This window comes from Equus quagga, chromosome 17 (genome assembly GCF_021613505.1).
Source record: "Equus quagga isolate Etosha38 chromosome 17, UCLA_HA_Equagga_1.0, whole genome shotgun sequence".
Lineage (NCBI taxonomy): Eukaryota > Metazoa > Chordata > Mammalia > Perissodactyla > Equidae > Equus > Equus quagga.
In genome coordinates, this window is record NC_060283.1 from 13,201,076 (window position 1) to 13,217,618 (window position 16,543).

Genomic DNA, 16,543 nt, shown 5'->3' on the forward strand with positions numbered 1-16,543 from the left:
AATTTTTATTCTAAGTTTAGAATTCATTAAACCACTACACCTGACCATGCATCACTAGGAATCCAGAAACCCAATGGTTTTTCCCTCTGCCCTTTTGGGAAAAGTCAAAGAATAGAAAGTACATAAAAAGAAAATAGTCTCCCACAAATTGAGATTGCTGCACCAGAATAATGCTTCTCAAGCTTTAATGTGCTGTCAGATCACCTGGGATCTTATTAAAATGAAGTTGTTTCTTAGGTTCTGCATTTCTATCAAGCTTCTAGGTGTTGCCACTGGTGCTGCTCCCAGGACCAGCTGTTAAGCAGCAAAGCCCTAGAGAAAGGGTCCTAAAATATGTGAATTATTGCCAGTAATATCCAGGACAGGAAAAAACCAAAAGCTCTGACTTCCACCACCCTGCAAAAAGAGTCCTAGATCCACTCTTACCTACAGTTGACTCAAATATGACCTTGTTACCATGTACATCCAGAGTTAAAAGAGACCCAGTTCTCTTTAGCCTGTGCACCGCAGGAAGCACAACTCGGCGCCCTAACATAGAAGTAAGTTCCCCAGCTCTACCCTGAACACCGCGCCCCCCCAGCCCTTACTTTTCTCCCTTTCTCGCTGTCCGGAAGGTAACAGTGTCGTGGGAAGCCACGGGCGCTGAAACTCTTCCCAGGATTCGGGTGTTCTGGCCCCTAAAAGCAGAAAGAAAGAAAGTGAAGGACATTTTTCAAAATATTTCTAAGGAAGGGGGTGTAGGCTGTGACTAATTCAAATAATGACAATAATAACGGCCCAAGAGTATAGACAGAGAACAGACCGGAACAGCAGCGGGAGTAGTCATTTAACACATGCGCTTTGGAGTCCTAAGACCTGGGTTTAAACCAGACCTGCTGCCTCCCAGCTGTATTAGCTGGAGCCACTCTTGGGGCATTGGTTCCCTAAGCTAAATAGGTAGGATGTGAATTCTTACCTTGTGGGACTACTGTAAATGTTAAGTGAGCATGAAGCCTGGTGCATAGAAAGAGCTCAGTAAATGTTTTTCATCATCATCATCTATTCTGGTTCTTTTGTTTTACAAAAGAAGAAAATTACAGCCCAAGAGGTTAGATGACTTTCATAAGGTTAATTGCTTTGTCAAAACTTAATCCAGCCTTCCTGAGGCATACTCTGGCCTTTTTACCTCTACCCTACTCAGAATAACAAAAGTGCCTCTGAGCTAGGAGCCATGCAATCAGAATTTTCTGAATAATTCTTGTGAATTTTCTCTGTTGTCCTCGAGTGTTTTTACTTGTTTTCTTGTTTAATAATATAGATCTGGATATTTGAGACTAAAAATCTTCTAACAACATTTCAACTGTCATCACCCAATACTCCTACTAAAAAGCAGTCTCAGAAAGAAACTAAAGCAGAATTTAGCCAGAAACCAGGCTTTCTAATCAGAGTCCAGAAAGGGTCCACAGGCCCCTTTGAGAAGTTCATGAAAAGTGGGGGATTTTCTCCCACCAATACACGTATTTCCCACACATGCACAAATATTTGTCTATAACTTCTGAGCATCCCTGACTCCCTTAAGGTCTGTGGAACTCTGTTTTAAATACTCTTCTGGATGAAACCAATTTAATATTGATAATTCCATGCAGCTCCTGGCACAAGCTCTCATAGAGATGATCGGAAAATATATCCTGGCTAAATAATGAATGAGCACATGAGTGAATGAATGAATAACAAAACTGTAAGAAAACAGATTTTTCACTTTCTCTTATTATGGACAATGGTTCCAAAATGACTTTAAAATTCTGTAATAATTTTTTTAATAGCATGGTTCAAGATCATCTATAACTTGGCAAATTGAGCACTATGATAAGTGCAGTGGGGTTACAGAGAAGGGAAAGATGACTGTGAGCTGAAAGAGGCAACAATGTAATGTCTTCCTGGTGATGCAGGACGTGACATTCTGAATTTCATATTCATATGAAATCACTCCACATTGACCACATTCTCATGGCCACGGCTGTTTCTAAGCCAGGCTGCCGGACTGAAGGGCCAATTCCAACCACAGCTCTGCCTTCTCCTCTCCTGCCTGAGAGTGCCAGCTGTGTGGCCAACTCAGATGCCTGCCTGGCAGTGACCCAGCAAGGCTGTGTGCTCCCAGCATGTTGCTAAACTGAGCAGTCACGACTCTGCCCAGCTGAGCTTCTCCCCCAAGAAACAGTTCTCTGCAGTGAAGGCAGAGCTTAAAGGTCTCAACTCCTCCAGGAAGCCAAAGCTCTTGGTCCCTGGAGTCTCTAGTGATGGACATGGCACTGAGAGGGCAGATATTGACTTTCCGGGTTGGGTCTACAGAGTGGCTGTAATGACAGTGGAGAGATGCATTTGCCTTGATATAAGCTTGAGTTTTCCTGGAGGAGCTGTGGCAGTTCCAGGGGCAGCCTGCAGGCACCTCTATACCCTTCAGGCTCTCTGTTGTTCAGTCCTGGAGGCTGGGAAAAAGAGCATCCTCCAAAATGGTTGCCCCATCCTGACCTCTGCCTACTTCAGTCTGTTCTACCTCCCACCAAGGCCATCAGCTGTTTCTCCTGACTCCCAAATTTTCATTCATGTCCCTATTACCCCAACTAGCTGCCTAGAATCATTCCAGGAGTCTCGCCTGCCCCCGCATCCAACCATATCTTGCTCTCCCTTGCCCCTGGCCCCTCCCTATTCAGGCCCCATTGCTGGAGCCTGAACTATTACAGTGGTCTCCTAATTGGTCTGTCAGGTCATCCCTCACTCACTCTTTCGCCAGACTGACTTTCTAAAGCCTAATCTCAATCACACGACTAATCACATGCCCAACAACTTCCAGGGACTCCCCACAGCCTGACAAGCAAAATCCACAGCCCTCACCCTGGTGTTCAAGACCTTCTGTGGCCTGGCCACAATCTGTCTTCACTGCCTACTCTTCTACATCCTTCACGCTCCCTCCTCTTCTCCTCCACTTTCACAAGTCTTCGACCTCTTAAAACTCTTCCTTAAGGGCTTTCAACACCCCCACTTTCTCTCCTCTACAACTCTGCTACATCCTCCAACTAAAAACGCTCTCCTCCATTTCTTCATGTCTTCCAAGGCCCTAATAGTGAGTGCCCCACAGCAGAAGTTCTCCTCCAACCCTCCCAGTGGACAGACATAAGCTGTCCTCATTATCCTGACAAGAAGGGTACTCAAACTAGGTATTGAGCACCTTAGTACTGTGTCCGGTGCCACAATATGCACATACAAACATTATCTCCATCTTTACAAAACCCCTGCATATTAGGTTTCTGGCTGTACAGATAAAGAAACCAAGCTCAGAAAGGTCAAGTGACCGTCCAAAGTCCTCAGCTGATAAGGAAGCAGCCAGGAATTGGAACCCAGTTCTGTCAGACTTTGAAGGCCTTGTGTTGCCTTTGTCCATACTGCCTCCCACAGCTTTTACCGGTGGCGCATATCATTTTTTGCTCTATAGCTTAGTGATGTATATTTATTTTTCCCTGACTGGATGGTTAGTCCTCTGAAGAAGAATCATGGTTTTTAATTTAATTCTTCTGCAGGCTTTCACATCTCCCTGTTTTATTTCTTCCACATCACTTAGCACTCTTTGGAAATATCTTGTTTTTTCATTTGTTTACTTTATCGTCTTCCTCATCCTACTAGAATGGGGACTTCAAGAAGGGCAAGGTTTTGCTCACCATTGTTTCTTCAGCACTTAGAACACACCTGGCTCATAATCCACCCCCAAATCTTTGTTAAATAAAAGAGAAAATGGAAGAAGGCAAGGAAGAGCGAGAAAATAAGGGTGAACTAATAAATATTTGTTAAATAAATGAATCCAGTAAGCACACTAGAACATTTAGAAAAAGCTTCAACATGTAAAGGAAGGGGCACATTTGTATTTACTATCAGGAAAATTGCTCAGTCTGTTCCTTAGAATTGTCTTTCAAAGAATCAGAAGAGGAAACAAGTGCCCACAAAAATCAGATCCAAGGACTAACTATCAAATTACAAATGCAAATATCATTTGACAAAGAAATTCTGCTTCTAGAAAATTATTCTACTGGTATACTCATATGCATACAAGCTTATTCATTACAGTATTATTTGTTGTAGCAAAAAATTGAAAACAATCCATATGCTCATCAAATGGAGACTGCTGAATATAAATTATGGTACATTTATACAATGGATTATTCTGCAGAGCTAAGAAAGAATGAGGAAACACTCTTTATACTGACATGGAAAGATCTATAGACTATATTGTTAATTGAAAAATGCAAGGTGCAGAACAATATGTCTAATATGTCATCATTTGTGTAAAAATGGGAGGAGTGGATGCAATCTTCATTGCAAATGCACAAAGAATCTGGAAGGATACATAAGGAAGCAAGAACAATGGTGGAGAGTGGGGAAGTTGTGAGACGGGGTATTAGATTGGGAAGGAAACTTTTCATAACATCATCATAGTCAGCACGGGCTGCCATAACAAAACGCCACAAACTGAGTGGCTTTGAAACAACAGAAATTCATTCCTCACAGTTCTAGAGGCTGGGAAGTCCAACATTAAGGTGCCAACAGACTTATCGTCTGGTGAGGCTCCACCACATAACTTGTTTGGTTTCACAAGTTCACAGCTGGAGGGGAATTTGCCTCAGGATGAATCGTACCTTGAGCCTCACCCATACCTGATTCAGTTAATATTTAGACAAGACTTTGGACTTAGACTTTAAAGTTGATGCTAGAATGAGTTAAGACTTTTGGGACTGTTGAAATGGAATGAATGTATTTTGCATGCAAGAAGAACATGAATTTTGGGAAGCCAGGAGTGGAATGCTATAGAGTGAAAGTTTGTGTCCTCCCAAAATTAATATGTTGAAATCTAACCCCCAACGTGATGGTATTAGGGGGTAGGGCCTTTGGTAGGTAGTTACGTTGAGAGGGTGAAGCCATCATGAATGGGATTAGTGTCCTTACAAAAGATACCCCAGAAAGCTCCTTCACCCCTTCCACCATGTGAGGACACAGCAAGAAGATGGTCTATGAACCAAGAAGAGGGCTCTCACCAGACCCTGAACCTTGACCTTGGCTTCCTAGCGTCCGGAACTGTGAGAAATGAATTTCTTTTGTTCAAAAGCCACCCAGTCTATGGTATTTTGCTATAGCAACCGGAATGGAGTAAGACAAACATTTATCTGCAAACATTTAAACATAAAACAATAAAAGTCAATGGCTGAGGATGAGCTCACCTGAATTCCAGGGGGGATGCTGTAGATGATTCGGATGGTTTTGCAGTCCGGATGGCCAGGCAAAGAGTGGGGGATGAGATGGTATTCCATCTTCCCCGGAGGCTGGGTACCTGTCTTCACCCCATAAATGGTCTTGCAGGTTGGACACTGCAAACTCCCATCCTGGGAAGACAAAGCCAAAAGAACCAGATTGGGAAACAGTTTTGGTAATGACCTCCCCACCCAACCCCCAAACGTACCACAGATAAAGGGCCAGGGTGTCAAAATGCACCAAAATGAGTACTAAACTTCCCAACCTCCCTGCCTAGCTACCGAAGCCATTTCTGCTTTCTCCAAAGTAACGGGAGGTAAAGTCCACAAAAAGCCCAAGGATCCATGCTAAGGGGCAGGTGAGAGAGATCCTGTTCTTGAGAAGGAGACCAGCTCAAGAGGGCAGGGAGCACTCATAGGGAATCATCATTTAACTGCTAAGTACCGAAGGAGTGGAACCGACAGCAAGCACTAGAGAGCAGCACATCAGAATCACCTCCTAAGCTTGGGAAATCTAAAGATACCTAGACTCACACCAGGCCCAGTGAGGCAGAGTTGGGAGGCTATGGAGTGTGGTGGTGAAGAGCGTGAACTCTGAAGACAAACTGCCTGGATTTGATTCCCAGCTCTGTCATCTACCCGCTCTGTGACCATGGACAAATTAATTAACCTCTCTAAGGCTTGGTTTCCTTATAGAACAAGGAAAATAAGAGTACCTATCTCACTGAGCTGTTCAGAGGATTCAATGAGATAATCCATAAGAAGGGTTTAGCATGTGGAGTATCTAAATGCTATTAGTAGTTTTATGATTTCCGTGGGGAGACTAATGTTCAGACAGTTTTGGAAACCACTGCGACAAAGAGAAATTGGGCACCATGTGCTGGAGTAAATGAAGATGATTTTCAGAAGACGGTCCTTAAAGAATAGTTATGAATTGGTTGAGAAGGGTGAAGGATGAGGTGTGCATAAATAACTAGAGGAGGGAATGATGGCATTAGTTATAGGATTTTAAACCTTGCAACAATTTACATCTCTTATCTTGCTTAGACCTCACTTTCTGACATCAGCTGAGAAGAAATATTAGCCTTATTATTATTAGCCTTAAAAATTATTCCCTTTTACAGAGGAGGGAATTGAGGCAGAGCAAAATTAAAGGACTTGCCACTAGTTAGGGCTGGGACTCCAGTGGGTCTGTGTAAATCCCACAGGCTTTGCACTGTACCTCAGTGGCTCTGTTAGGGGACTGCAGGGGACTCTGAATGCAGTGATGTAAGGAGTCATGGTTTCACAGCAGGGCCTGGTGAAGTGCCACCTGGATGGGTGGGAGGAGAGCCTGGAGGACAGCCTGGACAGTAAATCATATTCCAGGTTCACAAAAAGAAAGCAGATGAGGACAAGGAAGGCATGCGTGGGCAGGGAGCAAAGTGTATAAAAAGCGCTGTCGCACAGCTGGGACCAAAGCTGTCCAGGACACCCATCTCCTCCGGAGGGCTGGGATCCTCTGTGGAGTTATTTCAGGACATTTCAATTCAAGCTCTACACATTTAAAGGAATAGCTTGTACTCAGGAAAACAGAGGCTACTCCAAGTGATGAAAGGACGAGAACCCAAGGCTTTGGGTCAAGAAACCCAGGTCCCACTCTCTGTTCTGGCCTTAACTTGCTTCATGACCTTGGGTGAATCACTCTCTTTCTCTGTGGGGCCCTCTCTCCCATCTTCTGTGTAAAGAAAATAAAAAATGCATGCTTCAAAGTATTAATGTGAAGGAGAATAAAGGATAGTGAATTGAGAAACATTTTTGAAGCACGATGGAAATAAATGCAAGGAGGTACTAGATTCTCCTTAAATACAGTCATCAAAAAGGTAATGAATGTGCTAAGAAACCCCTTTAAACTCAAAATAACTTCGTAAAATGCAAAGTCCCAAAGAAACCTTTTAGTTTAGGGTCAGTGAAGTGGGCAGGGGATCCAGACATGCATCGTCCATCAACAACTGAGTTTGCACTCTCTGAGACACTGAGAAAGATCCCAAGCACTTTGCCAACTTCAATCAGAGGACTACATAAAGACAAAGAAAAAGATTATAGCCATAATACAAAGAAGAAAATACATAATTCAAATATCAACTTGAGTAATAATAGTAATAAAACCCTATAAATTAGATATTGCTTTATCTCCATTTTCCAGATGGAAAGTGAAACCTCAGAGTAGTTGAAAATCTTGCGCAAGGTCATTTGGCTAATAAGCCAGGGTTCAAGCCTGCCTCTCCTCTTTCCCACAGCAAGAGAAGTACAGAGCAGCCCCCAAAAGCAGCCCCCAAAAGCCAGATGTTCTTTTGAGTAAGTAAGAAGTTGGTGGATATCAGGGAAATCTCAGACTCTGATGCAGTCCAAGCTGGGCCTGAAGAAACAAGTAGGATTCGAATTCATGGAGATGAGGAGTGAAGACTATTCCAGGCACAGGAAAGAACAGGAGAAAAGCCAATGACTTAAAAAAGGCTCAGACATTGTAAGGAGAGAGTTATCATCTGAGGACACTCCCGGATTCCTGGAAACCAGCTCTAATTGGGGAATTCCACTCCACTGTGATTAATGGACAAGATGAGCATCACAAGCAGCCTTTCTTCCTCCAAAAGTGGGATGCTAAGGGACTACCAGGTATGCTCTGGCAACAGTCTCTAATGCTTTGAAGGGGCAATCAAGGGTGTTTTGAAATTGTCCAGAGTCAGCCCTGATGGCCTAGTGGTTAAAGTTTGCCATGCTCCACTTTGGCAGCCTGGGCTCAGTTCCTGGGGACGGAACCACACCACTCGTCTGCCAGTAGCCATGCTGTGGCGGTGACTCGCATAGAAGAACTAGAAGGACTTACAACTAGAATATACATCTACATACTGGGGCTTTGGGGAGGGAAAAACAAAAAAGAAAAAGGAGATTGGCAACAGATATTAGCTCAGCACAAATCTCTCCCAGAAAAATAAATAAATAAATAAATAAAAGAAATTGTTCAAAGAAAATGAATTATAACTGAAAATCACTAGCCCTAGAGAAGGAAGGGTGATTGGAAAATCCTTCTATGCTAGTATGAATGAACACTGAACATGGGCCCATTATCATGGGTCACTCCCTTCAGAACCCTCAGGGACAGGATTCTCTCTCTCAGACCACCACACCCAGGGTAGGGACTGGGGCGAGTTGGGTAGCATAGCCCACAGGGAAGGTAAAGACAGGTATTTCCAACATTACAATATTGTGAAGGACTGCTCCTGCTGAGAACTGCCAAGATCATCATTCCTGTTGCTGTGGGACTCCCCAAATCACCCGGGTGCCACCCTAATAGGGGCTCCACGCTCTTGCTCCTCCAGGGCTTAGCACGGGAGGTAGCAGCAGCCCCAAAGACTGGCACTAACCTTGTTGCCATTGTTGTACATGGCAACCAGGCAGTAGATGTGATAGATGTGGCCGCATCTCGACAGCTTTCCCACCAGATCAGGCTTGACTGTCGGCTGTGGGCCCTTGTAGCCTGATGGGGCTGTGAGGCGCTCCATACAGATGGTGCAGTCCTGGGGATGGGAAGGGACAGAGCAGAGAGGTCGTCAGCTCTCACCCAGCCTAGGAGGCCAGGGCATCTCCACAGTGGTTCCCACAAGATCTCAGAGGTCAGGTGAGCCGTTACTGCTCCTCTTCTAGAAAGCCCACAAACCAGGGTATATGTGCCTTTGGGACTCTAACTATAGTTTTGTCTTGCTTTACGCAAGAGAGAAATTTCTGAAATAATTCCTAGTGGTGGTACAGGTGAACATGGGCCAGCCAACAAGATAATCTTGAGAGCAGTGACAATGTACTGCCTTTGTTGGTGTCCTCCAAAGGCTTTCGAGGAAATAAATGCTTGCTGATAGACCCACTGGCAAGCTTTATTTAAGATGAACTTTTGTAAAGGTATTATATTTTGAGTGTACTGGAGGGTGTGCATTTTAAACAGATCAACAACAGGATTTCTCAACCTTGGCACTAGTGACATTTGAGGCAGGATAATCCTTTCCTGCAAGGTCTGTCCTGGATATTTTAGGGTGTTAAGGAGCATCTCTGGCCTCTACCCACTGGATGCCAGTAGCATCCCCTCTCTGGTTGGGAGCCACTGTTCTACATCAAGCCCATTTTAAAGTCAGTTCCCATAGCTTATCATCCTGTATTTCTTAAATTCAGACTGTCATGTTCAGGTAGTTGAGAATCAATCAGCACTTTGCTGAATGGGGTGGTGGGAGAGGTTAAGCTGCGGCTGGGGACCACGAACCCGGGGCCTGGGTGTCTGCTCTGATCAGCTCTGTCCAGTCAGGGCTTAGAAGCAGCTCCCCCCACATCCTTCAGAAAACTCTGGCAGAGGAAATGCTGGTGGGTGGTGGAGAAGCTGAGCCCTGCCCTGCTTCCCCGCACTCACCTCGTCTGGCGGGTGCCGGACTTTCTGCAGATACTTCTTCAACACTTCTTCTGGGGTTTTACCTGTGGAGACAGGATGATCAGTGGGCCAGCAAGGCAGAGATAAGGGATCAAACAGCTTTGTCAAACCAGGCATGTCAGAGAGGGGAGTTATTAGCCAGGCTCAGAGCAGGAAAGGGGAGGCATTCATTCTGAAATTGTACATAAGAATTTGAAAGGGAACTCAGGATAGAAGAGGGAAAGAGGTGGTCTGAGGAGGTGGGAGGTGTTGACACCTGCCTTTACCTCCTTCAGTCACTTCCCTGACATCTCCTTGCCTATTTTCAACAAACCCACTTTTTAACAGAGATGGAAGAGCCTGGACCTGCCCAAACAATGCGATGAGACAACAGAAATGAAAGCAAGAGTGTTTACAGAGTTTACAGAGGTAAACTGTTACACATTTAAAAATATTAGGTAGGCTTATCATATCATTTTACATGTGCTAAGCACTCTCTTGATCTATAACATGGCGTCAGAGTGATATTATTTTTATGGGAGACCAGGAAGCAATGACTATAGTCTCAGGATACTCTTCCTTGGCTTGAAGTTGAGGGTGTGGTCACTGCCAGCAGATGTGGGCCAGCAGCAGGGAAAAGGGGATGCTCTGGAAAGCATCCTGTCAGGTGCAATGATTCTGGAATTTCTTCGGGGACTGGAGCCATAGGAGGCAGCCCAGCCTAAATGCAGGGGATGGGATGATACGGCCACACAAGAAGGCAGCGAAGGAAAAAAGGGTCAGTGTCTCCTTGGCCAATTCTCTTAACTTCTCTAAACTGCCATTTGCTCACCTATAAAATGGGGCAAAGCAATAGCACCTACTTAAAGGGTTGCATTTACAATTAAATGATCTAATGGACATGCAGCCTTTTAGCACTTTGCCAGTTAAGGCTCCAATATGTGCTATTATAATAACAGGAAGAGTGGGAAAGTGCAAAATCCTGTCATTCCCCGTGAGACTATGAGCAAGGCAATTGAGTTCATTTAAGTGGAGAAATTTTAATAGACTGGAAAAGTAGGACAAGTGTTTGAGGAAGTAGATCATGTAACAGCCAAAAGCTGGGATGCCGGCCCTTCCTTCCCACTGCCCTGCTTCTCCTGTAAGAATTAAGCTTCTGTTAATTGAGAGCCTATTGCTTGCCAGGCCCTGGGCTAAGAGCAACATACATATGATTCCACTGAAACATCACAACAACTTTGCAAGGTGGAGACTTAGGGGTGATGGTCAATACATTTAACCAGCAAAGAGAAAGAGCAGCTACAGAGCTGAGGCAGCAAAGGGTGCCAGGATAGGCTCAGGTATGTATTGACCCCTTAGCTGTGGGATTGCGGGCAGGTAGGAAGGAACTCCTGAAGGAGGGTTCAAATGGCCAGAGCATCTGGAGGCTCAAGAGGGACACAAGACAGTGGCTACTTCGCAAGTGTCATGGATGCCTTCCAGGGCACACCCACTGGACAATGGTTGTGAGCATTTTTACTCCATTGTAAAGACGAGAAAATAGAGACTCTTCATGATCATACGATTTGCAACCGACAAAGTTGGGACTTCAATCCACCTGTTTTGGCTCCAATGCCAACGTAATCTTTCTGACACATTTTATTGGTGTCACACTTTATATTTTTATGTCTCTATATCTGTACACCACACTTTTACATTTCTCAAAGGGTCTCCATCTGATCTATACACAATCCACTCTGGTATAATCATCAGAGGGGGTACTAGTTATGCTCACTTAGCAGATGCAGAAATTAAGGCACAGACCCTCAGTGGCAGAGGCAGAGCCAGGGCTGGGAGGCAGGTCTTTGACCCCCCAGAAGTCCACCCCCTTCTTTTTTTTGGTGAGGAAGATTGGCCCTGAGCCAACATCTATTGCTAATCTTCATCTTTTTTTTTTCCCCTCCCCAAAGCTGCAGTACATAGCTGTATATCCTAGTTGTAAGTCCTTCTAGTTCTTCTATGTGGGATGCTGCCACAGCATGGCTTGACGAGTGGTGTGTAGGTCCAAGCCCAGGATCCGAACTTGCAAACCCTGGGCCGCCGAAGCGGAGCACATGAACTTAACCACTACACCACCAGGCCAGCCACCCCCCTAGGACTCCTTAAGACAAGGAGGCTGATACCTTTCTTGGCTTGTTTTTTGGTGGTCTTGCGACTCGTGTTGGAAACACCTGGGATGGATTTTATTTCACTCTTGCTGACGGGAGGTGGGTGGAGGACCAGCTTTGGTGGCCTGGTGAGGCACACAGGCAACCCGGCTGCACTCATGAGGATCCCAGTGATTCCTGGAAGGGCAAGGCATGAGTGAGGGAGGACTGGGGAGTTAGGTCCCCAACACCCTCTAAATCCCTCCCTCCCCATTAACCATCTCTCTCCCCTTCCAGAAGAGTTCCCGTAACTCATGAATTCTCCACTTACCCTCTACTTGTATTCATTCATGCATCTTCAGCAGCATGATATGCTTTTAGCAATGAATTCTCCCCAAACTCTTCCTGCCCTTCCCACCCAACTCCTAAAACGCCCCGTTGTTTTAATTAATACCCAAATTCTCTCTCTTTTATAAATGGTCACTAGCTATTTTATTGCTTTCGTTTTGCAATCTTAAGCAGGACAAGCTCAGGGTTTCTCTTACCTGCCAAAGCAGGATTGACAGGACTGGACCCATTGAGGTTCTTCACTGGGACGGTGGGGACCCTGTGGAAGGAAAGAGCAGATACATTATGGCTTTGACAAATGGGACTAAATGGGCCAGTGCTGGGACCCCAAACTTCACTCACTGAGGAGTTCCCTTTTCTTACAGAAATTACTTATCCTTACTAAAGATGCAGTAAGTTCTTAGCACTGCAGCCAGAGTGGATACCTTCAAAAACTAACTCAGACCATGTCACTCCTCCACTCGGAACCTCAAAATTCAGAATGGCCCCTCAGTCCATTCAGAGTCAAAATACCAGCATACCCCAAACCCCCTATCCCTCTCACATTACTCACCTTTTCACTCTGCTCTAGCTGTTCCTCCTTCATGCCAGCCATGCTCCTGCCTCAGAGTCTTTGCATATGCTCTTCCCTCTGCCTGAAATGCTCTTCCACCAGACATCTACTTAGCTCCCTCCTAGAACTTCTTCAGTCTTGGCTCAAATCTTACCCCTTCAGTGAGACTCCTGAGACCATCTTATTCACTCCTGCTGCCCACCCCTCATCTCACCCTGGGACTCCCAAGCCCTTACCCTACTCTATTTTTTTTTTCCCATGGAACTTATACCTTTTAAAATAAGTTGCGCTTATTACCCTCCCTTCTAGAATCTAAGCTCTACAAGAACAAATATCTTTGTCTGTTTCATTCAGAACCTGGCACTAGTAGGCATTCAATGAATATTTGTTGAGGAATGAAAAAATAAAGAAGCAAGGGGCCAACCCAGTGTCATAGTGGTTCAGTTTGCATGTTCCGCTTCGGTGGCCTGGGGTCCATGGGCCAGGATCCTGGGCATGGACCTATGCACTCCTCATCAGGCCTGCCATGGCAGCAGCCCACGTACAAAAAAAATAGAGGAAAATTGCCACAGATATCAGCTCAGCAACAATCTTCCTCAAGCAAATAGAGAAGGATTGGCAATGGAAGTTAGCTCAAGGCCAGTCTTCCTCACCAAAAAATAAATAAATAAGCGAGCCCAAACCTGGGTGTACCTAAAATCCAACTAAGAAGCTTTTAAAAAGACAGAGCTCCAGGGGCTGGCCCCGTGGCGGAGTGGTTAAGTTCACTCGCTCCGCTGCAGGCGGCCCAGTGTTTCGTCAGTTCGAATCCTGGGTGCAGACATGGCACTGCTCATCAAACCACGCTGAGGCAGCGTCCCACATACCACAACTAGAAGGACCCACAACGAAGAATATACAACTATGTACTGGGGGGCTTTGGGAAGAAAAAGGAAAAAAATAAAATCTTAAAAAAAAAAAAAGACAGAGCTCCAGACTTGAATCAGAATCTCCACCTGTGGGCACAAGAATCTGCATTTTTACAAGCTCCTACTGAGAGAATGCAGATGTAGCCAATCCCAGTCCAACATTTGGAAACCATTGCTCTAACAGCTGTTGCTTCTCCTTTCCCTGAGAAATATAAATATCAGGCAAGGCCTCCTCCTCTTTCTGTCCTTCTCCCCTGCAACTCAAGCCAAGCTGGAGAGGAGACGGCACAGCTGCCTAGGAGAGAGCAGGCCTCCCACGGCGCCAACTAAAAAAATACGGGACATGTGGGGCTGGGTCTTGCGCCATCCCCCTGCCACCCAGGCTTCCACAGCTGGGCTTGGAGGGGGGAAGTGGGTTTAGAGAGGCCAATGGACTGGGTTACAGATGACTCGAGGAGCCAGACCGCCTGAGAAGCCAGTAGTCCTGCTATGGGGGTAAGGTGGTGCTGAGAAAACAGGAGGAGAGCAAAAGAGCATGTTTATTTGGTTATTTAGTTTATTATTTGTTTATCTGTCCATTGATAGTGAGCCCTGCTCTGTGTTGGACGCTCTCCTGGATGCTGGGGACAGAGCAATGAGCAATGGCCCTTCATCCACGCATTATAATTGATAACACACATAGAGCGCACCTTGTGCCAGCCACAGTTCTAACTGCTCACAATATATAAATCCATCTAACCCTTCCAACAGCCTGTGCGGGAGGTCTTAGTATTATTAACCCCACTTCAATAGGCAGGGAAGTTAAGGCACAGAGAGGTTAAGCCAATCTGACGAAGATCACACAGCTCAGGATTTGAACCCAGGAAATCTAGCTCCAGAGCCCATTTTTTAGCTACTCACTAGGCTGTGCTCTTGCATCTATGTAATTCTTAGAACGCCCCACACTGCACAGACAGCATGATGCTCAGAGAGTGTAAGGAATAAGCCCACAACTAAGAGAAGGGAGAGCTGGAATGAGACCTCAAGGCTGAGCACTGGGTCAGTCTGTCCCCACATGCCCACAAAGATGGGTTTTCCTGGCTGTGCTGAGTCTTCCCGCACCTCTGTCCCTTCCCAGGGTCAATGACACGTGCACCAGAGTTGTGAGAAGGATGTGAAATAACAGATGTGGGAATGTTTGCATCTCAACAGGCCACCAAAGGCTGCTTTTACTCAGAAACTGTCCCCAGGATAAATCAAACCCCGATGGGGGGAGGGTAATTCAAAACAAGGGAAAATTGGCCAAGAAAAGAGGCACGGGCTCAATTCTGGACCCTGAGCCGACCTGCGCCACCAGGCCAGGCATGGTGTGGTGGACGCTGAGTGAGGAAAATAAGGTTGGAGTCCCCATCCTCCCAATAACTCCTCACAACATCCTTAACTTATCTAACCCTCAATTTCCTGATCTGTAAACTCGTGCGGGTCTGGGGTTAGAAGGTGCCATGGAGACCTCTTGACGATTTCCCACCCCAGTATCTAAGGACACAGTGGAAGGTAAGCCATGGGTCCCCCACCCACGGCTCATTCTCCTCCTCACGGAACTGCACCTGGAGAAGCTGGGAGTGAAGACCCATCCTCCTGTGCCTGTTCCCTGGCTCCCCACAAGGGGGCAGCGCACTGCCCAGCCCACACCTGCCTTTCCCCCTCACCATCTCCAAGGCCCCCACTCCAACTGATAAGTAGCTGCGATCTGGGTGACAAAAGCCTCCTTTGTTCCCACAAACAGGACTGGCAGGTTTCCACACCCAATCTGGTTAACCAGGAAATAGGCCAATTCCCAGAGCACACACCCCAGGCAGCCCTAGGACTGGAGGTGGGGGCAAGGTCTGAAGAGAGGGAGGGTATGCACGTGGGGCCTGGACTGGACTCACCACGAACACTGTGGGAGAGGTGGGTGTCCCTGCCATGCCAGGAAAGGGACAACATGGCAGAAGGGCTTGTCACTAGGCTCTGGGCAGGGGTAGCAAGGTTTGGGGAAGCAGGGGATTTTTGCTTATGAAATACAGAAGGGTATGACGGAAGGAGACCAGCATAGGGATCAGACATTTGCGTCCTAGTGCAGCTGGGCACTGACTTTGTGCCTCTGCGAGAGCCACAGGGCTTCTCCACACTTCATTGACTGCATCTGAGTTACCACAGCTGTTAGCAGGGCATCCTAAATCTCTATTCCATGGCGTCCTTGTGAGGATTTAGGATCTACGTCAAACACTTTGTAAATAACCAAACCCTATGCAAATTTGGGAGACTGTTTACATTTTTGTTTCCCCGTGGTAAAGAGGAAGTTGGGCTTCGCTAAAGTCTTTTCCTGCTTTAATATTCCAGTTTTCTCAGGTTCCTGAGGACATCAAGTATAAAGTGGGGTGCGCAGCAGTCTTCAGGACTGTTGAGTTGCCAACACCTGATCACCCCTCCCCCACTGTTACTGGTTAAAATGAAAAACATGGAGAAAGGCCCATTCAGTCCACACCCATCACACCCTGTTGAGGCCCCAGCTAAATACGCCTGAGCCCTCCTTCTAGAAATCAGCAACCTGATGGTAGACATGTTTCTCACATCCTTCAGGATCCCAACTCCATTCTGCCAAAGCTGTCTGACTGTACCACTTGTTGGTCAATCAGAAGGCACCCCTCTGCCCCCATTCTATTGGGCTGCTCCCAGTTATGGAGAGTGCATGTTTTAATTTCTGTTCCTAAAATAGAAAACTAAGAAATGAGAAGAGGTGACAAGGTGGCAGGGGAGGGGTGTCGATGGCTGGAGAATAGCGTCACAGATACCATGGTGAGCAGCAGTGTTTTTCTTGGAGTTAGGAGCCAACCCAGGACTCCCACCCTCCACAGCACAGCCCCTTCTCTCTTCTCTTTAGAAAC

The 16,543-nt window shown here is 46.1% G+C and overlaps 1 protein-coding gene across 1 annotated transcript in view; it reads right to left on the reverse strand.

Annotated features, from left to right (window-relative positions):
- The window catches only part of DTX4 (deltex E3 ubiquitin ligase 4), a 34,120-nt gene that overhangs the window by 5,459 nt on the left and 12,118 nt on the right, over positions 1-16,543 (reverse strand). The window contains exons 3-8 of the mRNA XM_046644893.1: positions 12,374-12,435; positions 11,865-12,026; positions 9,706-9,767; positions 8,678-8,830; positions 5,244-5,405; positions 588-677 (exon numbers count right to left, since the gene is read on the reverse strand). Of these exons, the coding sequence (XP_046500849.1) occupies positions 588-677; positions 5,244-5,405; positions 8,678-8,830; positions 9,706-9,767; positions 11,865-12,026; positions 12,374-12,435 (691 nt within the window). The remainder of the gene's footprint in view (positions 1-587; positions 678-5,243; positions 5,406-8,677; positions 8,831-9,705; positions 9,768-11,864; positions 12,027-12,373; positions 12,436-16,543) is intronic.